Raw genomic sequence first — 23,440 nt, forward strand, 5'->3', positions numbered from 1 at the left:
TCAGACGAATTTTAAGCTATTTATTGGATCGTTTAATGATCAGTCCACAGGAGCAGAACAGCACAATTGAAGCACCAAAAAGAGGTAGACCACAGAAAGATGACAAGCGAAAAAAATGACAGTTAGATATTTAAAAAAGAAAAAAGAACACGGTAGGCTATGCGCCATAGAATCCCGGATCTTTGACTGGAAATGTTGAACCTAAATGTTTTCCAGGGCCTGAAGGATATCAGCCTTCAAGTCTTCAAAATCTTCAACTCCAAAGCTACATCGAACCAGGTTATCCTTTATCCCATACTTGAGCCTTTCTGACTGAGGGAGATCCCTGTTTCAAAATGATTGAAACACAAGTCAGCAAATAAACTCTCACTTCACTTGATTATAAAATATAAACCGGCATATCTATCATCAATTACATGCTCAGGAAACTTGCTTGAATACATAGTATCTTCATGGCTCATTCTAAAGTCCATAAAGGCCAATTCACTTAGGCGTTGCTTGGTCCAGAATATAGGGAAATATTCCCTAATAATAGATCCTTAAAGCTAAAAGATTAAAACCGTCCAATATGTGAGGCTCCACTTGGTCCCACAAAAATCCTTGCAGAAAGTAGAAACAAATACTGCAAGGAACAAATCTCCTAGACTCTACATTCCAGTGAACACCAAATCTTGCAAGATCACACATCTTTGGATTTTCCATTGGTGGAGTGAAGTTGATTCGGTTGTGAAGATATCTACGGTGCTCATGGCAGAACCATTACAAATAAAAACAGTAAGTAAATTTTTGATACCATATGATGTGGAACTTGAAGGAATACCAGTAAGACATAATTGCTGGCTGATCCACAATGCTTTCACAGCCACCAAAGGATGGGGCAATGTATGGGATTTTCAGTGAGTCAACAAATTTTATGGTGGTCTGTAGGTCTCCATCAACCTGCATGGTTGAACAATGAACATTTATGGTGAAATGTGGCATGCCATAAACGGAGGCACACAAACTACAAAATGTACCCCTGAGTCAACGCATTAAAGCAGTTAGAAATAATCACCTCAAAACTGACCACACCACCAAAACCAGTCATCTGTTGCTTGGCAAGGTCATGTTCAGGATGACTTGGCAAGCCAGGATAATACACACGCTTCACCTGCCAATAATATCATGTGATTACGTCAATTATAAAAAATACCAGACAGGAAACTCATAACTAATTTACGGTATTTTGAATCTTTCCTATAATAATAGGAGCATCTTCATTGATAAAAAATATGGTGATGGAGAAAATTACAAATAATATATCAATGATCATCATCAATATAGAAGAAAAAGTTTGAAAGACGCTAATTAAGGACAATGTTTACTAGGCATTTAGAACAATCAGAGTATAATTTACCTCACCAAACACATAACAATGCAATATGAGAGAGCGAACACGAGTACATGCATAGTGCAGAAGTGGCATGGGTAATGTGCTAGCTATGCATCTACTGCCATGAGAGATGATGAGGCAAGGTTAGTGATTTAACAAAGAGTGTGGAGATGATGGTCGCAGCAAGAACCGGCTCGTAGAGATAGGGTTATTACCAAATATGTAGATGACGTTAGTGGTCCATATCATCAGATGAAAGCAAGGAAAGCAATTGCATGTCGATTATAGGGAGGTCGGATCTAGTCTTGGTGGAGCTCCAAAAATTTTATGACGATAACAGGGTGATCATTTAGGGCTGTAAATCGGTCCGGTCCGGTCCGATGTTCGGTCTATCATTTTCTCCAAACTGGACCAAACATCCATAGGGATTGGACCGGACCGGTAGCTATGGTCGGTCCGGCCTAATTATTTTATAATTTTTTTCAAATAAATTAATACGAAAATTATTTAAATTACTAAATTAAAATTGAGTAAATTATTAATGTTATGTAACTAACTCATTAAAAAAATATTTTCCTATAATTATATTTATGATGTTAATAGTTACTAATTACTAACTTAGACTTTACTCTTTAATATGCATAATTATTAATAATGTCATATTTTATATATGATTAATAAATATCAAATAATTTCATTATACATAGATTATTCATGCTTGCTTGCAACTTAGGTATTTAAAAAAAAATTACCTAATTATTTTAATTATGTGTAAATAGTAGGGTATATATGAATGTGTGATGTATTAACTATTTATATATAATTACATAAATTATCACATGATTTATGATTTATTATTAATTGATAGCATATATTATATTATATTTTATATGATCAATAATAATAAATTAGATGAAAATTACATCATTAAATTATAATATAAAAATAATATATTAAATTATTAAAAATATTTTTAAAAAATATATATATAGGGGTTCGGTCCGATTTGGTCCAATCCACTCCAAAATTTGTAGACCCTGGTCCGGACTGGACAGGACCGAACGTCATTGGTCCACATATTTTGGGACCGAGACCGATCGGTCTGGTCGGTTTTGCCGGCCTTGACCGAATTATTTACACCCCTAGTGATCATAGCACAAGCAAGCAGGAAAATAGCAGCGCAGAAATAGTGTTTTGGTGTTTCAACATGCTACATAAGGTAGTGGCGGCGTAATTGTTGGGAATTCAATTTACACTAGGGATTCAACAGTTGTAAACATCAATTTAGGGCTTGTTTTGAGAACACAATTGTTCTTAGGTATTATCAGATATTCTCATATATTTCCTTTCCAAATATCAATCAAACACAAAATACTTTTCAATTTCAAATCTTCAACGTTTTCATCTAATTATTACAATTTTTCCAAAACCCCAAACAAAACACAAAACCCTATACAACTTTTCCAAACTTCCAAAGAAAAATAATATTCAAACATTATATTCAAACAATTTTTTAACTTTATAATATTTTAATTCAATTTTTTTCTCCCCTTTTTCAAAACCTAATAAAACATCTTAATTCAAACTATTTCATTACTATTCATAAACTATTTCACTACGATTCACAGATATTTTAAGATATTCTTAGTATCCAAACGACCCCTTAATCAATACCTTAGGATGTGCCTCTAAAATTTTGGCCATCCCCAGCGCTGTTGAATTCTGCTGCTGTACACGAAGGTGCAGTGTCTTCATGCCTCGGATGATAAGGTACGCGGCATTCTGTAAAGGAAAAAAATTACAAATCATAATCATGGAGCTTAAGATGCATTATATTTGCAATAGTTAACAATAAGAGCCACAAATCTTGTGAAGACTATACAAATGACTTACTGGGTTGAGAGCACCACCCAAAATATGGTGCAAATTACAAACTTCCGAGACCAACTTCATGGAACCACTAATGCAACCTGCAAGGACCTGTAATGGGAAGAATTCTTGTGCTTAACTTCATAATTATTGACAGCCTAATTGTTTACATTGTTCTAATAAGCCAACTTACGTCATTGTGGCCCCCAAGGTACTTTGTGGCAGAATGCAGAACAAGATCAGCTCCGAGGGCAAGGGCCTTCTGGTTGAGAGGTGTTGCAAAGGTACCATCTATGCAGACCAATGCTCCTCTTCTGTGGCAAAGCTCTGAAACCAGCTTGATATCAACACATCTAAGAAATGGGTTGGTGGGCGACTCTGTGAAGAAAAGAGAAACCTACATTGCAAGTATAATGCCACCAAACTCAGGATTCGCATCTTCACAACGATAGACGACTTTTATGGACGCTAGCCAACCGCTATCTCATTACTCACTTTGTTCTTATTCAGCGCAGATTCCAAGGCTCCTACGTCTGCTGGGTCAATGACAGTAGCCTGCACGAGTGATAATTATAATCAAGACCAAATCCGCTAAATGAAATTTTAAAAAGAGCACCGAAATACCCCATTCCCTCTCAGTAAATCAAGCTCTTTGGGTAGGACCAGCTCTTCTGAGACAAGAAGGGCACAAATACTGAACTCCTCATTTCATGTCAAAGATATGGAACATGTTTGGCAACCTAAATACATGAAACAAAAGCATGCAAATAACAAAACAAAAAAAAAAAGGAGCAAAACAATACTGTGATCCCCATTCTAGGAAGAACGGTCTCGATGAATATCCTAGTCTTCCGATAGCAATCAGTTGTCGTCACAAGATGCCCACCAGCTGGCACCAATGCCATCAACAGGACTGTGCTAGCACACATTCCAGATGCCATTATCAAAGTCGATTCAGCCCCCTCAAGCGCACTGAATACAGGAATGAGAAGTGCAAACATAACCTCAGTAAATGTTCAATCAATTAGATGAAAATCATAAAGAAAACTATAGGCAACAAAGTCATGCCTTATCTTTTCCTCTGAAACCACCGTGGTCGGATTGCCATAGCGGCCATACTCAAAACTTGCCCGTCGTTTCTCCTATCCCATTAGATAAAAGACACATTAATCCAACCAAATGAAGAAAATTACTTTCTATTTCAATTTATTGCTTCCCAACAGAGCCCTTTTCAATTAATTAATCGACGAATAATGCTGAGAAGGCATTTCATTACAATGTTTACAACTTTTTTTTAGAAGTAATCAATCTCTATTGTACGCACAAAATGCATAACTTAAGTAGGTACAAAGTTCAAATATTAAATGCTTATATATATATATATATATATATATATATGGAAAATGATACTTTGTCCTACAAAACAAATGAGTTATCTACCTTTTTCTTATTCATTCATAAATGCTCAAATACCACTCAATATATAACCCATTTTTTCTTTATGAATGAAAAAAAAAGTAGGTAACTCATTTGTATTCATAAACATTTTCTCTACTCGATCACCTTTCTGGGTTTTTTTTTTAATTTAAATTTTTGCTTTCCACTTTTACTTATTAAAAAACGTCTTCAAAAGTGAGAAGCTTAAAAAAAGAAAAAAGAATAAAAGCGGGAATTGAACGGTAATTCAGGGGCTAAGTAGCATTGTCGAATGAACATATAATACGCACACACATACATACATACATATATATTGCTATACCACGTCGGAAATGCAGCAGACCGAAATGGCAAATATGTCTTCAAAAAGCATTTGCATACCTTGAAATCAATAAGCTGAGCAGTGTTGTCAAAAAAGTAGGCAGAAGTATTAACCACTGGTGTGGTAATTCCGTCAGTCACTATCCCGCGTCCAGATCTCTCACCTATACATGCCACCGAAATGCAATTATGGTATGAAACACAAGCATCAAACTTTCAAGTATAAAAGAAAAAATAGAGAACATAAAAAGAAAAAAGTTTCGTCACCAGCATGGATAGTGAGGCTCCCATCGGAGCTAAAAACCGAGGGCTTGGATTTAGGAAAACCCTCGAGCTCCAAGTTTAGACCCCCAATCACACTACGATCCACTTCCTTCTCTATCAACGCCACGCCATCCACGGCTGCAGCATCGACAGACGGTGGGATCGGCTCGGTGGCGGATGGAGAGGCTGCTGAGGCCGCCGCAGCCGCAGCCGCCGCCGAAGATGAAGCTGGGTTGTTGGACCACGAGGCCGCGACGATATGGGCGACGCCGATGTTGCTGCAGTTCCTGCGGGCCTTAGTGCTAAGCTGGCGGACGAAGTTGGGAGGGAAGCGGAAGATCAGGGACGAAAGGCTACCGTGGAACGAAGCTGTTCCACGCGCCGGTTTGAGCCCGCCAGCGAATCGGCCGTGGCTCCTTTTCCTATCCCCTCCTCCGAAATTCGGCGCACCTGAGAAGTCGGGTTCAGAGCGACTCTCGAAGGAGAAGACCATAGGACAAGTGGACACGGCCATTCCGATACGACACTTTGTTGCCACTGACACACCGGCGACGCTTGGACGTTGTCTTCTCGCTATCTGTTTCGGAAAAATGCGGAAGGTTGTTTGGGTTTGGCCGATGACGAAGCATTTGACAGTTAAAAGCAATCCTAATGATTTTTATCTTACCTTTTAAAATATATTATTAAATTTTAATTTTTTTATTTAATTTATTAATTTTTATAATATATCATCCATCAACTTATTTATTTATTTTTATATCATTTAAATATATTTTTTTATTCTTTTTAAATATTTCATTTATATCAATAAATTTATAATATTTATATATTTTTTTATATTTACAATTTATTTTTATATATAATATAAAATAATTCAATCCTATACACATAAAACAAAAATATATAAGCCAATAAAAATTAAAAATAAAATCAAATATAAAAAAATTATTTTAAAAATAATTCCAAAATATTTTTTAGAGAAAATGAAATATATATATTTTAAATGATGAACAATAAAAAGAATTTACTTATATGATAAAAATTAAAATAAATAAAAATAGAAAATAAATGAAATATCAACAATAAAAAAATTTTTATAGGATGAACAATATCTATTACATATAGCGAAATACTGTAACTAATTGTATTTTACAATTCATTTTACATAATTGAATGAAGTTTCTTTTTAGAATAATTATTCAAATTATTTATATTTTTTGTATAATACAAAAGGAGTGCTCTTACACGGTTGTTGTTTGTCGTTTTTTGTTTTGCTGTGTTTGTTTGTTTCAGTATTATTTTTGTAAGAAAATATTATTTATACTTATCATTTTTATTTATATAATAATACGCTGAGAATTAAAAATTTTAAAATTTAAATTTAAATTCAAAATTTAATTTTTTTTTAAAAAAATTAATAAAATAAATCTTATATATAAATTTATAATTACGTGTATCATTCCTCTTATTTTTAACCAAAGCTAGCTGTACTAACTAACCACGAAATAAGTTTAGTATCTAGAATCTGACTGGGCGGTGAAGCTGGAGCTTCTTTCTATTTAGAAGGCTAAGGTGGTTGTCCTTTATTTTTTTGAAAAGGGTAAGGAGGTGGTCTAGGTTTTGAAATTTATTCTCAGTTCAAAGACAAAATCAAGGAAGTGAAACATGGCAGAGGAACTAAAACTCTTGTGGGAAGGTCTTAAGTTAACAGAGGAAGAACAAGAAGACGTTAACTTCACAAAGGAAGAGACAAAAAGAGCAGACTTGCGTGGACAGAATTGCCTGATTATGCTAGTTTTGATGGAAAAAAACATTAAGAATGAAGCTTTCAAAGCAACTATGATCAAAATACAGAACCAGAGAGATGGCTAAGCTTTAAAGAGATAGGGCATAACAAATTTTTAGTGGAGTTTCAAAAAAGCTATGGATATAGAAAAGGGTGCTTAATGGAAAACCTTGGTCTTTTGATAAAAATCTGATACGTATTCAAGAATTCGACAGCAATACTTCCCCTAATGAAATGAATTCATGAACATTTTTGGATACAACTACATGGTATGCCTTTAGCTGCTATGACCTTTGATGGGGGGAACGAATTGGAACCACGGTAGGGGAGGTTATGACAGTGGATGTAGTTGTGGAAGGAGTTGGCTGTGGTAAATACCTCAGGGTTAGTCAGTTTGGATATCTCAAAACTTCTTCCAAGAGGCAAGATGATTAGAACTGAGGGGAAACAAAGGTGGATAGAGTTTAAATATGAAAGATTACCTTTGTTTTGTTTTCAGTGTGGGGCTATCAAACATGTTGAAAGAATCTGTTTGGAAAAAAAACTAGAAGAAATACAACAGGAATGGGAACAACTTAATATGGGCAATGGTTGAGGGCTTCTCTTATCACAACCAATGGCTCGGGTGAAAAAAGATTTGGAGCTCGTGGTAGACAGCAAGCTAATTTACTGCCACAACCTGGGAATGGAAAGAGAGTAGAACAATTGGGCTTAATCCTGGTGGATGTTCAATTCAAAGTCGTAAGACTATAACTGGGAAAGGTGCCATTCATTTGGAATAACACCAGAAATCTGATATAGATGAAGCAGGCCATAACTTATCAATATACCAGTTTCAAACAGATGTAAATAATAAGAGAGGATTGGAAGGGGAAACTAGTAACCCTTTGAGGAGGTGTGCTGACAACTGTTTTTAACATTTTTGATAAAGCAAACAGCTCTGCAAACTCTTAGATGAAATCAGCAGATGCAGAATAATGCTTTAAAAATAAATCAGGTTGGAAAAAAAGAGCAAGTCAAGGTTTTATGGAAAGGGCAGTTAAAATGACACCTTTGAAAACTTCTAAGAATGACACAGAGAACAGGAAAAGAGAATGCCCAAATTCGCAACAGGAGGGCCTTCCTTTTTTCTTATTTTGCTTTAACACGATAACAAAATGCTTTCACTTTGGGATGAGAGTAAAATAAAGGCATAATACATAACATAACTCGAATCGAAAAGAGAATGCTAAATACATCAAGTTTTACACACTTCATTTGAGAGAAAAAGTGGAGTTTTATATAAAAAAAAAAGTTTTTCACATTAATTTCAAATTTATTTAGGTGTCGTTTGGTTATATAAATCAATTCATCTTATATCATCTAATCATTAAATTTTTTTAAATTTCTATACACAATATAATAAATAATTTAATTTTTTCAAATTTGAAAATAAAAATTATATTAAAAAATTATATTATAACAATATTTTATTCAACTTTTATTTTATCGATATGTAATCAAACTATGCCTTACTGTTTTTAAAAGCGCTGTGCTACGAATCAACCACTGTTCATAGCTGATCCGTAGAACAAGTTAAGTGTCACTTTTTTTTTTTGTTTTTTTTTCCCTCCTTAAAACCCGTTTCTCTCTTCTCACTTGTTTCCTCCTCTCCTTTCTGTTTCTCTCTTCTTACATGTGTCCCCGTCACAGTCCAAATTCACCGCCACTGCCAATTCGACCTTCCACCACAGCCACCGACCACCACCACTGAGCTCATCCTCCTCCCCCAGCAGAGACCCGTAGCTCCTCTGCACGCATGCTCGTAGCCCAACCCTACGCACCCACGTTGCGACTCACATTCTGCCACCTATAGCTGTGCGTCGCCGCCCATGATCACGCCGAACGTCCACCCCTCGGCCATATCCTCCTTCCCCAGCCCACACCGACCATTCATCTCTCTCTCACATGCCTTCCCCCTCACGGGTCCTCTCTCCCTTATAGCCAAATCTGCACTCCGGACTACCGACTGTCGCCGCCCGAGGATGGGCCAAGGGGAGGTCTTGGGTGACACGGGTGGTGGGAGGGGGAGGAGGAAGTAAAAATGAAATTTGAAATGAGAGGGAAGTGGGTTTTGTTGTGGAGTATTTTTGGTCATTTTACTATAGTGTGTTTTGGATGATTCCAATCAGTGGCTGATGCCAATACTTTTTTTTCTGTACTTTTTTTTTACATATATTTTTTTAATAGTTTTATATATTTTTTAAAAAAATAAAAAAAATTACAATATCATTAAAAAATACTCACTTAATTATTAAATAAAATAAATAAATAAAAGAAGTGGGAACTCCCGTGAGAGTAGCTTTACTCTTTTAAAAATTAGTATGACATTGGAGAGGAAGAGGCCAAATTTAAGGACAGTTGCCTAAAATGGAATCGTAAATGTCAAGGACAAGAAGTTTCCGATGACATTTGTGGCCTCCGACAAAACTTGGTGGGAGATGAATAGAGAAACACCTGCAGTCGTCGTCGTCATCATCTTAAAATCTCAAAAAATAGGAAAACTATATATACGACAGCCATCTTTATCGAGAAGAATAATGTGTATAGTGTAGAGCAGTGAATATTAATGTACGAAAAGTCGTGATGGATGTTGACCTTGTTTTAGAATAAAAGTTGTCCCAAAGTGCCTAAAAAACAATACAAGTTGCAGGAAGAGAACAATTTTAGTTGGGGTTCCGCTCATAAAAATCAATAGACATTAGACAAAAAATAAACGTGCATGGCCCTTTTTTTTTTGGCAACTTGACAGTTTCTCTTTTTTGTTTAGTTTAGTGCGCCTGCAGTGATCTTTTCCTCCATTTTCCACTGAAAACTACAGTGATAGATTGAATGATCCTCCCTCCCTCTCCTCTCCTCTCCTCTCCTCTCAGGGCACAAAAGTTTATGCGAATTCTTTAATCTTTACACCAACCCAGACAGACAAAATACTGTTGTATATTACACATGCAAAAGGCAAAAATTCCCTATAATAAAAGGAGAGAGGTCAGAAGTTGTCCCCTTTGTGAGGCGGCAATGCGTGAACGAACGAGACCTCTGGCTTTGAGCTAAGCCATTATTGCATTTAATCCACGAATTATACAGACATCAATGGTCCATGTGACGAAGGGATTATAATACTTCTCCACTTTCGTTTTTTGAAAAATTAATTTTCATTCATCATCCATCACATATCAGCCTTTCATTCGTATCTTAAAGTATTACAAGTTTTAACTTATTAGTTACGTAATCCCTTAAAATAAACAAAAATTGATGAGTAAGGCCGATATCCACACAATACATTTTACAATATATTTTATAATATATATTTTAAAATAAGAATATTTTTATAAAATTATGTCATTTTTATAAGTTATTAATTTATAAAAATATCTTTATTTTAAAATATAATTATAAAAAATATTATAAAAAAATCACGTGTATTTATCATTTTCATCCTCTGTTTTGTAATTTGTCTTTTATTTACAACTGGAAAGTGGCCTTACCGGGCAGTACTGACCCAACTAGTTCTCTATCTTGCATGGAATATTATTGAGAACTAGTTAAAATACACTACTGTGAAAGTGCCCATGATTTCATTTTCACTGCTTTTTATTGGGTATGGGATGGCAGAATCCAGCTTGAAAGGCTCCCGGCAGTATGTCATTAATTTGGATTGGATCAAACGATGACACACAACAAAATAGGCCCAATGGGCAACCGAATCTCATAACCTGCAGTTTAAAGGACTGGAGTCCGAGTACCAGCATTGACCCATACAATTGACTTCATTTCAAATGAATATTGAGACGTATATATACATGTAAACAGTGTATAAACAATAATAGTAGTGAAGCAGATCGACAGCATGGTTGTTGGTCTGTTTGACCAGACTGAAAGTGGTATCAATTCCGCCCTTATCAATGCTACTCCCTATTAATGCACAGCGTTTTTTGTTTTTGTTTTTGCCATGTTCCATTTAATTCTGCATCTGTACGTGTCTTCACAGCAACTGCATGGTAATCTTGACGACTCTTTCTCTAGACATAATGGTTTGTAAAATATACAGTTTGGAGTCTACGCACAATTAATATTAGATCACCGCACTGTTTGGTAGTAATTCAACAACTCTGCATGACTATTCTAATTCTGGCGACCCAATCTGGAATGCAATAAAAGAGGTTGGCTCTGCTTTCAATTCGTTTGAAAAGAACTTTGCAGCCCAGTAATTTCATGCTCCGCTTGCTTTATTGCAGGTACTTGCACTCTGTTCTGTACAAATGAACATCCATAAATTGGATTATTTTGCATTGTAAATTGTTGCTTTGTTTACTATCCGTACGATGCACTCCTCCGAAATGATCAGTTCCTCCATTCCCGGCCGGAAACGATGTAATTACTAGACACTCAGTCATTTGGTGAAAGTTTAGACACTCGATTACATCTTTACTACCTTCTAAATGCTTTTATAGTTTTCTTTTCATCTTGTACTCTGAACTGCTAAAGTTTTTTTTGCCAGTGGAAGCTGATTCATGACAAACAAGTACTACTGGAGAGGATAAAACTTTTTGGGAGAGGGGGGAGAGTCGGAAGAAATTGGATCAAACCTTCGCATTCTACAACTTTAATTTCCTCCATATTAAATGGGCTTTAATGTGGAAAAATATGATAATATTCAATTATTATAAACTTAAGATCAAAAGGATCGATCGATATGATCAGAAGCCAGTGCAACATGACTCAAGGTACGTACAAACTGATGCAGTTGCATTGAACTCGTCACTCAAACTATATATTTTCAGTTCGACGTAGGTACAAATTAAGCACATATATAAATTGCAAAGCTTATAGGGAGCTATATATATATATATATATATATATATATTATATACATATAATTGCTCATTTAATAAGCACCGTTGGCCTCAGTCGATGCAATTTAAGACCCATGTGATGTGAGGTGCATTATACACAGAAATAAATGCATGGTCTTGGATGTACAGTACATTAGCAAGAAAAACAACGTAGAAAAAGAAGAATATGTAGGGCGTACGTCTTTGAAATCTCCACATGAGCTTTCAACACAGCCTGGATTCACGACCCGCCCCCCTCATTTAATGCAGGAATCGAAGAATAATTTTATTTATATCAGTCCTTTTTTCACTAATTTTTTACATGATTTTTATGGGATCGATGACATAATATCGTCGCAGTACAAATATAACTCATACGGAATTTTTTGTTTTGTATGGGCTCTGTTTCCACGCATTTTAATTACAACAAAAAATAAGAATCTTGTGGATTCTGGCCTCCTCGTGCTCAACACATGATGATGAGTTTTACATCTTTGTTTTTTCTTTTCTTTTTTTCATGCATGGATATATTGTATTGATATATAGTTTTCATATTCCGAAACTATGACATAATGTATGGTAGGTATAAAGAGGTAACGAAAGAGACCCGCGGCGGGATGCCAATTAAGAAGAACATTTTCGTTCCAGTACGAATTAATGTGTCACGATGACGCTGCAGGATGCGGAGCATTCAAAGCTAGCTTCCTTTAATTTCCTTGGTATAAATTTATTTAAAAGAGCACCGACAAATTAGGGCATATATGCAAGTGGCCCTGGACTAAAGTAATTGGAAGGCAGTCTAGCTAAGAAAAACTTTGCTCATACAAATTAAGACATATAATATGGTTGATAATTGTTAATTATCACTGCATGATGAAAGGGAAGTGATCACAATCTAAGAATGTGACGTTTTCCTTTTTGTACCCACGAACTTGGCATGCATGCAATAGGTGTATTATTGTTGAATATAATATATGACCCATTTTATTAATTAAATGCATGAATTTATATTTAAATTATAAGCAATGTTTGGCAGTGTGTTTAATATTAATTTGAATTAATATACTGGCTGATAAACTTCGCATGCATATATTCTTTTAGATCTACTATATATATCATTCTAATTATATATAGATGAGTACGTACTTGTTTGACCAGCTCTTGCATGCATACACATGAGGAACGAAGCTAGAAGCTGAATTAATTAGGGTGGCCCATGCAAAGCTGGAGTGACATTTTTTTCTTTTAAAAGATCAGTAATATTTTCTCATATAAAATATATATATATATATATATATATATAGATTTTTTAAACTTTCAACATTTTTAAAATTTTTGTCCACTTCCGTATGGAGCTGGATAGAAATGTTTGTACAAGATAAATATACCGTATATATGCATGCACCTTGGCTTATTACCTAATTGAGAGTGATATATAGCTTAAGATAATGTCTCGAAGCCTACGAACGTACCACTTTGGAGTGAAGGGTCGAAATATTTATACAGCTAGTCAGGGCGGAACTAGGATTAGCTGTGTGGGGGCGATTAGCACTACAACAAATTTAACTTTTAAAGATAAAATTATTTAGGGACGAAACTTAAAAGTAATTTTTTAAGATAAAATTTAAGTTTCATCTCAAAAAATTAATGAATTTACACAACCGTTCAACCGAAAAAATATATATTCAAACAGTATTTTCTATAACGAATTAAATTGTCTCAAAAAATTTTGTTCATTCGAAAAATCTTGGCGGGAAAGTAATTTATTATGCCGGGAAAAGTTCAAAATCGTTTGAACGATAAATTTTGTTGTTCAAACGGAAAATATTTGGTAGCAAAACTTGGCGGAAAGGTTTCTAGATCGTTCGAACAGAACATATTTAGTTCGAATATATTCAAACATCATATTTATACGTTCGAACGTATAATATTAATTTCAGTACGTAACTCAAAATATAAAAAATATATATCATATATACGATCGAATTCATAAATTAATTTTATGTGATTAGTTTAAAAATATTTTAATGATTTCTTTTATGTTAAATAAATATTATCAACCATACATCACATAATATAAATAAATAATTACTCCAGATTAGATAAGATATTTAATTTATAACTAAAGCAAATTATCAAAACATCATATATAATGTCCATAACTATAACAAAAATATATAAATAAAAAATAGAAACTACTATGATGCGAGATCTTTGCACACATCCTCGACTGCAGTTAATTGTCTTTCTACCTGTGTCAGTCCAGTACTGAGCGTGACCTGAGTTGCATTACTGGCATGAATCTCTGTACGTAACTCAGAGATAGTAGCATTAATCTCTGTACATAACTCAAAGACGCTAACAGTAATCTTTGTACGCAACTTAGACATGGCAGTATTCACTGCATCAATCACTGCTGATGTGTGTATGCCGATCTCAGCACACAGTATGTCGGACATCTCCTCACCAGCCGATACTCTAGGATCTCCTAGTTGTGCATCTTTCTGAATAGCAGCCCTGTCAGGAACAGGTCCACGAAAACAAAGTCTCGATTGTCCCGTGCTCCGTGATAGGATGGTACTGTTGATCGGAACAATCGGCTCCCGTGCACGCTAGGCAACTTCTGGCACGACCCCGGAATGTGGCAAAAATCTAGTGATCAGGATCCCAAACGGCAGTATATCTGTCGTAATGTACCGAGTCTCTGATCAGATCCTCTTAAATATATACCCCACGAGATTGATCGGAATGCCACGAGTGATTTGTATCATAAATTTCGCTCGATTCATGTCAACCTCGGTCTCGTACTGCCGATAGTCAATATTATTGGTGATTATCAGATTCATGATCTTAAAGAAAGAAGATAAATCTGCCTGTCTAATGCTCTTTGTCCCATTGTACACTGGAGCATTTGGACCAACAATTAGGTCTTTGACCTCATGATCAGCGAGTGTATCGATCTCGTATGTGTAAACTGATCTCGTTTGAGCGATCTCTGCATCACCTGAAAGAATAGACTCTCTAGGCAGTAGGTTTGGATAGGCATCGACCAGCCTAGGAATACTGAGATATGTAGCGAGTCTGTCCACTGAAAATATAACAGGAGCTCCTCGAACACAGATCTTGTATGCCCCTCAATCGCCTAAGCTGACACTACCGAACTCTTTATAGAACTCAGCAACGATATCAATATAGGAAATGAGCTTTATTCCTTCTTCTCGCTAATCTAAGATTAGTGCCCAACCACGATCATTGAATACTGATGAGAGGGAATGACTCTCCCATTTAAGAATCACAAAATTAGATAGTTTTACCTGCCTCTTAAGTAAAACAGTTTGCTCTCAAACTGTTTGGATGGAAGGTTCCCCTGATCTACCATGTTTACGGTCCCTATAAGACGTTATTATAAACTTGGAATTTAAAAAATAAAATATATATATATTCAACATTAGTGATAAAATCTAATATGAGAAAATATTCACAAAATTATATACTAATAGTAATTTAATAAATTAATTGATAGAACAATTTAATAAAACGATGAAAATAATTTAATAAGCTAATATAAAGTAATTGGTTCGAACGGAATATGTAGTGGTCGAACGGAAATTATAACGTTCAAACGGAAAAAAGTGTTCAAACGGAAAATATCTTGTTTGGTTCAAACCGTTCGAACGTCAAAAAAAGTGTTCGATCGGATAGGTAAACTCGTTTGAACGGAAAACAGATCGAGCTCACCCATGGCTGAGTCAACTTAGCAGCCATGAAAACACATGAAATACATTGATTCCGTGGGTTTCTTCGAAAAAACACATGCTACTATTCATTTATATCGTATGTGGGGGTGAACAGTAACCAACATTTAAGATGACAAAGTGTTTCACCAATATTTAACATTAACCATATAAGGTAGTTATCTAGGGACAACTAAATTATTCAAACTGCCAATCTAAACCTCTCACTTGAGTTCCATCGGACTTAAGTAAATAATAAAAATTGAGATAGAAATAGTTATGTGAGACTTGTTAAAACAAACGGTAAAAATTAAGTAAACAAATGATAAAAATTAGTTATGTGATTTTATCTTTGCCTTCACTCATAATTGTTAATTCGATAGTAGTACATATGTACTTACTAACAAAACTAATCCAAATTAATAAATTAGCTAGTGGAAGACTTGAAAATAAGTGTAAATAAATAAGAAAAATGAGGTTGTAGATTTACCAAATAGCTTATAAAAAGAGACCAATATATTTTCTTACCTCTTATGAGATGTGAAAAATAAATACGAGAATGTGAAATTTTATTAATGACAAAAAATAGGTGTGAGTATGAAAAATTGTTGAAAAACTAAATGAAACCTAGACAACTAAGTATTAAGTAAGATTTTTAAAAATATTTTGGGAGGACAAATTATCTTTATATTAGGATATTTTTAAAAACCATATACTAAAACAAGTTTTTAAAAACTTTTGGGGGATGCCCCAAGTATCAATGCTTAACAAATAAAATACAGGCTAAGGTAATTATTAACTTGCCATTTTATCATCATAGATAATATTAATATATTTAATTAATGCGATAGTTTAAGTATCAAATCCATGATTTGAAGGCTAAGACCAGTTATGAGTTGGCTAGAATATCTCTGATTCTCTTGATCTACCAATTTTAAAGAAAAGAAAAGAAAAAAAAAAATAGGGATACTGATCATGAATGTCATCAGATAAGGATATTCGACCTCACAGCTTGTAAGACGTCTGTGAGTTTCGGATCTCTTGCTGCCCTCCCTCGTCATGACTCGTGAGGCTCCAAAAATACCATGCATGCGTAGGAAGTTGCGTAGGAAGTCTTGGTACGTAGTAGGCAGAGCTCAGGCTCCCCGCGGGCCGTCCCTTCCCTCCCAACACTCGGCCTGATCTCCCTTCAGCCATCCCATGCATTCTTTAAGTATTTTCTCTTGAATCTTATTTTAGTTTTTATCTTCGTCTTTTTGCCTTCAGATTTGTAGATCTCCATATAATATATAGCCAATGTAGACATCTGTGTATGTAGGTTTTTGTTAAATATTTTGACATGAACATTACTAATTGAATTTTTAATTTTCTATGATCCACAATAATAAAATAATAACAGTTAGAAAACGTACCTCCATCTATTACAGTTTAATAGAGAATCTGACTTGATTATGAGATAATGATCATCCTAACAACTTTACTTCTAAGTGTTTCTCGATGGCTAGAGATACAATGATGTTATACGTGAGGACCTTTTAACTCTTCAATATTATTTATAGATCACTTCGGGCCATTGCGAAATTTAGAGACTTCTGTATCCCACCATGATTAGATTATGTAGAGGTATATTTTTTATATCCCATTATGACTCTTTAATTAAGTGATAATATTTGAATTAATCTAAATCCATTATGATATGGATGTGTGCCACATGGAATTTTAAGAAAACTCTTACAGTTTTTGCTAGGCATCTAGCTATCTGACATTGATCTCGGAGTCGATCTGATGACTGAGGGTTTAACCCCTACAAATTAAGTCAGATTCCTTGTTTTCCAGATGAACAGCTGGGACGTGACATGTCCATGAGCCATGACTACCATGAAGCATGATGATCTTGTGCCTAAATATCTACATAATTTGTGATTTTTTGATGACACGTACATTCAAGATGTCTGAATCATAAATTTAATTAGCCAGCTTCCATTATTTTTTGCTAAAGATCAAAAGTCAGCAGACCAAGGGATCAACACAAAATGGGGACCATGCATATATATATATTTATATATATATATATATATATATATATATTGGCAATTTGTTTCCAGCTGATTGTGATTGCTTCCTATGCAAAGCAAACATCAAAGCACCCTTTCTTATTGGCAATTCATCATTCCATTCCAGAAATTAATAATCTAATCAATTAATGCATTCCACTAATGGATTACATATATATAAATATATACCTTCTATAGCTAGCTAGGCAGTGATCTTCTTCTTCGTTAACTCGATTAGATTGATCCGGATTCAAATTTTGGATCCATTACCAATATTTTTTTACTTTATTCATAATGATCTTGACCCAAATTAATTAAGCTCTCGGCCTGCATGTGAGAGATTGATTATGCTCGCTAAAATTGGAAGGTGATATTGCACGTACGCAATATATATATATATATATATATATATATATATATATATAAAATGCTAGCAGCTAGGCGCTGTTGCAAAAACAAATCCGCTAGCTAGCTGTGCGATCCATCGCAATCAAGTACTTGATCATGCGCACAATTAATTTGTTGGTCATTAATATATTACACTATTAGAGGTCGTGGGCGCGCAATTAATACCACTTTTGCCTGATTAGCCTGTGCCCTGTGACTTAATTAGTATAATCTTAATTTTTAAAATAGAGGTTGGGGATCAAAATTCTCCTCTCCCAACTCAAAAATAAAAAAATAAAATAAAATACTACTTTTGCATGATGCATGTATCTATATCTACTTACGTATACATGTATATGCATGTCCATATTTAGTGAGACTCGACCCAAGTACCGATGCGATGCTTAGAAGTCGTTTGAATTCAGAGATGAGTTGAGATTATTTTTTAATAATAATAGAATAAAAGTTGAATTATTTATTATATTTTGTGTAAAAATTTGATAAAATTATTTTGAAATTTAAAAAAGTTGAATTGTTTATTATATTTTGTGTGAAAATTTAAGAAAATTGTAATGATGAGATGAGATGAATTAAGATGAATTTCGAACGTAAACAATGTCTTAATCGCATGGATTTTTCAATAAAATGAAAGTACTTACGTACGTAGTAGCTTCCGGAAAATAAAATGAAAAAGATATACATGCAATGATTTTGACACTTTTATAAAGACGATCAATATTTGTCTTATCTCCCAACTAATTAATAATTGTTAGATTATTATTATTATTATTATAAAGATGGGGTGCTATGTCATGCCTATGATCCCCCATCACATTATATTTTGGTCTTCTGAAAATGGTGCCATTTCATGAATTCACATGCATAAGTACTCATGTAAAAGATATATCGGGGGATCAATCAGTATGAGCGCCTAGCTCCACCCACGGCCACTCATGTTTTCTTCTGTTTTAGGACAAAATGTGCAAATATTTCCTAAGCTAAAAGGATATATATATAGAGCTATATAGTCATCAATTCGTCAAGGCCTTCTACAATCTATTCCCTAATTAATCTTCGAAAAAAACAAAAACTCTTTTTTGAGGGTTGGGTGCTAATTGCATGGCCTTTATTTTGAATAATAGTACTTACACTATTTATAAGAGTCAAGGTACCAATTAATGCTTTAATTTGTATATATAATGTAATAACTTGCTGACACGACAAGTTTGATCAACATCAGAGATTTATTCATGAGTGTTTTAATGATAACAATTTGCAAATATATTTATCTATTCAAAAGAAAACTAATTAGTAAATTTCATAGGTACAGATACGTACCCTGAATTATAGGTATTGTTTTAAGACGTATTTCAATTAATTCTAAAAGAAAAACTGCGCGTAGATCAGATAAAAAAAAAAAAACTGCAGGTACCTGGACGTACAAAAATGGTTTGGAGATGATCAACACAACTAGGTAATAATGAAATAAGGTAAGAGCAATAATCTATACACATACAGCTAGCCTTTTGGGTCTTATTGTTAATTACCATTTGTTGTTTTATTTGATCATCATGCATCCAGCAGCCTGTTAATTTGAATTGTGATATATACCACCTAAGTTAAGAGAATCAACTTGGGAATAATTAATAAAAAACTTCATATATATAATATTTTCTTTTTGTTATTACTTGAAGCTTATTCTCTTATTCTCCAATTTGATCAGAAAAATCGTCACATAGATAAAATATGGTCAATTATTATTTGCTGCTTTCCCATGTCTTTTGGTTCCCGGCCGGCGGCCAGCCTCCCATGACTTCATGAAAATTGAGAGAGAGATTCTTCCCTCCCTTATAAGCCAGAATACGACATGAAACCAACAGCAATAAATCGGTCATAAATACGTGATCTCTTATTGGACAAGTCCTTACATAACTTTTTACATAAAGAAGAAGAAGAAGAAGATATATATGGCCATATGGGTGTCATTCAGCTCAGAGACCATCCAGAATCAGTACTGCCTTACTGCCACAGGTCCCACAATTAGCATCCCCAACCCTTTAGAGCTTAGATCCGAAGGAAATGCAAAGCTAAAAGACGAACAAAAGGAAACGTAGATTCTGGTCGAGTTGACTCGAAAGAGTAGAAGTGGCTGAACTAGAGGGCATGGAGGGCATGCCCAAACTTTTAACGTTATGCTCTCTATATTTTGAAGCTTTTCGGCAATACCATTTCTTTATGAGACGCCGCTTCAAAACAACATTAATTAGAAACAAATCAACGTACAGCTCTTGGTTTGGCTTGAGGAGGGTGGTGCACGTGTGTGGGTAAGTTCCACTTCATGACTTTATGGCGATGACTAGCTAGGACTTTTTTGTAAAGCTTTAGAACAATGGGGAATCAGAGGGGGAAGAATTGACCAAATTAAGAATGCTGTTCCAGTAATTCTTGTTATCTTCGTAGTAGTCACTGCCACTGCCGCTACCGTTTTCAGAATCATCCCCTCCATCCGATAAACCCTGATGATCATCGGAATTATTAAGCAAAAGATTAGTGAATCCTTCCTGATCTCCCATGAAGTTTCCAAAATGAACATGTCCACGACTTGTCCTCAAAGATTCTGGACTAGTCCATGTGCCTTCCATGGACATTGAAATGTCATGAAGATTAGATGTAAAAGACAATGAGTTCTCCATGCCTTCTTTGTATTCTGACCAATGGGTGGAGTTTTCAAAGGGTTTCCAATCTTGTTCCCCTTCGTCTTTGACAATTCCGGTTTCGGAAGAACCTGAAGTAGTGCCAACAAACTCGATCAGAGGCATTGAAGTCTCCCCAATTCCAGCAGTCGTCATAACTGGCGGCGTATTTTCTGAATATGTAAGTGTTGATGTAGGAGACTCGAGGTCATGGCTTCCAATTCCTGTACCTGCAGGAACAGTACTACCGCCATTACCCTCTGTTGCGTTAGACCATTCACCATTATTCCAGCCTACTTTAGTTACACCCAGAGATCTTGGAGGCAAAGGTACTACTGGAGTGCCTAACAGATGTTGGAATGAATGTGAACGAAGCTTTGACTCTCTAACCAATCTTGCTTCGGCTTCGAGCCGAGCACTCTCCCACTGAGCCATATGGCTAAGGTTGGCTGCATTCTTGGATTGACCGTCGCTAGAGAGTAATGCATCATTCTTGGGCTTGTGGGTAACAGGGTCAATCCCCATTTTGGCTAACCTTTTCTTAAGATGCGTATTCCAGTAGTTCTTGATCTCATTGTCCGTTCGCTTTGGCAAGTGAGTAGCTATTGCCGACCACCTGATCAAGACGTAAGAGACAATAAAGACAACATACAATAGAGACAACTCAAGAACTTAACAAAAACGCAGAAATTATCAACTGCTACCGGCAATTATCAATGTTTTAACATCCAAGGACAAAAGATGAACACTTCCATGATCGCTTTCAAAAAAAAAAAAAAAAAAACACTTTCATGATCAGCTTGTACAAGAAAGAAACCTCACGAGTATCTATGACATGTTGAGTAGGATCCTTTACAAAAATATTATTTCATATATATATATATATATTGTATTTTTGCTCCATGAAAGCACTCTGTATTAATTAAAGATAACCCATTTAATAAGATTGAGTGTCAGAAAAATAAGTTATGGAAATGCATGACAGAAAGCACATTTCTAAATCTAGGTTATATTTAAAGCAAGTGCGGGGTAGCTGGCAGAATTTCAAATACTAGAAATATTTTAATTTCCGGTAGAAAACATAATTATACGGACTAGCTAGCTAGCTAGCACCAATAATTTTGTTAACTTTTCTCCGAAACACAAGACGCAATTTAATTCCCAATTTCACACTGACCATCTGAAGGTACTTGAACTCTGCCAAGTCTCTTTGGATTTGCACTAGTATTATGTGTGTATATATATATATATTTATATAAAAGAAAGTATAGGTAAAATTATTTCATCTTATTTTATTATTATAATTTTTTAAATTTTTAAATAATAAATAATATTAAAAAAATATATTCTAACAAAATTATTTCATCTCATATTATTATTACAACTTTTTTAAATTTTAAAATAAAAATAATATTAAAAAATTATATTCTAATAATATTTTATTTAACTTTTAAAAAAATATCTCATCCCATCATCGAACTCAATAACCAAACTAAAGCTCGACGACAGTACCCACGAATTCTGAGCGTGGAAGTTTCAGGACTAATGGGAAAGTTAATTAACCACAAACAGAAGAACCAGCGGCCATGGTTTCTAATGGGAAAGTAAAATAATTTACAAACATAAAAATGTCATATTTACGAGAAACTTTTATACCTGTTCCCTAGGAGGGCATGGAGTTGAATGATAGTTTGCTCTTCTTGTAAACTGAACTTTCCTCTCTTAATATCAGGTCTAAGATAATTGGTCCATCTCAGTCTGCAGCTCTTCCCACATCTCTGCAGCCCTAGAAACAGTAAGACAGAAGGAGGTGAAGTAAAACTGATAAAAAATGTTACTATTATATATTGCTTCATAAAGAAAAAGATCAGTGCAGATAGATGATCACCAGCTTTAGCCGGCAAGGCACGCCAGCTTCCGTGGCCATGTTCTTCGATATAAGCTAAGAGCTTTTGATCTTCCTCAGGCGTCCATGGCCCTTTCTTCAAGCCAACCTTGTCACAGCATGGCGACCGACCCATTTGGAAGTGGAATCAATCAGCAAAGGCAGCTAGCGGTGCTTGTTCTCTCTTCTTTATAAAACAAGAGCGGAGTACTGGACGAACTTGTCTTTGTAAGTGAAGGGAAGGGCAGATCAGTAGAAAGGTCAGCGACAATAATGGGATAAAGAAATAAATAAGATGGATAAATACGACGGATCGACCCGTGGTATATATAAAACTTGAAGGTCCAAAGTACCCTTTAAGGCCTTAACCTTCAACTAGATTTGATGGCATACTGCTGATCTCACATTTTAACCAATAGTCCAAAATAATACGGCATCGAATTTAAATGGCTTTAATGTCTTTTCACTTAGGTCTGTTTAGATAGTAAAGTAAGATGAGATGAGATGAGATGAGATGAAAATTAAAAGTTGAATAAAATATTATTAGAATATTATTTTTTAATATTATTTTGAAATTTAAAAAAATTAAATTATTTATTATATTTTATGTAAAAATTTAAAAAAATTATATTAATAAGATGAAATGAGATAAAACTGTTTCTAAATCCAAACGAATTACTTGGTCAAGAAACAAATATTGATGATGAAGATAAGGTACAAAGTTGCCGTCAGGATTTTTCAACTGAGAAGCCACCAAGAATTAATTA

General features: G+C 34.7%; 2 protein-coding genes across 2 annotated transcripts; both read right to left on the minus strand.

Annotated features, from left to right (window-relative positions):
- On the minus strand, positions 1-5,903 carry LOC121249750 (cystathionine gamma-synthase 1, chloroplastic-like). Its single transcript, XM_041148535.1, has 11 exons — positions 5,267-5,903; positions 5,060-5,163; positions 4,310-4,383; positions 4,045-4,213; positions 3,737-3,796; positions 3,435-3,638; positions 3,266-3,352; positions 3,047-3,154; positions 1,055-1,150; positions 821-939; positions 1-325 (listed from the first exon to the last, which is right to left on the minus strand). Exons 1-11 carry the CDS (start codon positions 5,775-5,777, stop codon positions 202-204), a joined length of 1,656 nt encoding a protein of 551 aa, XP_041004469.1. The 5' UTR covers positions 5,778-5,903; the 3' UTR covers positions 1-201.
- A 14,079-nt stretch (positions 5,904-19,982) lies between these two features.
- LOC121249751 (transcription factor MYB106-like) lies at positions 19,983-22,953 on the minus strand. Its single transcript, XM_041148536.1, has 3 exons — positions 22,677-22,953; positions 22,445-22,574; positions 19,983-21,404 (listed from the first exon to the last, which is right to left on the minus strand). The coding sequence occupies exons 1-3, from the start codon at positions 22,807-22,809 to the stop codon at positions 20,477-20,479; spliced, it is 1,191 nt and encodes a 396-aa protein (XP_041004470.1). The 5' UTR covers positions 22,810-22,953; the 3' UTR covers positions 19,983-20,476.
- Between the last annotated feature and the right edge of the window lie 487 nt (positions 22,954-23,440).

This window comes from Juglans microcarpa x Juglans regia, chromosome 2D, assembly GCF_004785595.1.
Source record: "Juglans microcarpa x Juglans regia isolate MS1-56 chromosome 2D, Jm3101_v1.0, whole genome shotgun sequence".
NCBI classification, from domain to species: domain Eukaryota; kingdom Viridiplantae; phylum Streptophyta; class Magnoliopsida; order Fagales; family Juglandaceae; genus Juglans; species Juglans microcarpa x Juglans regia.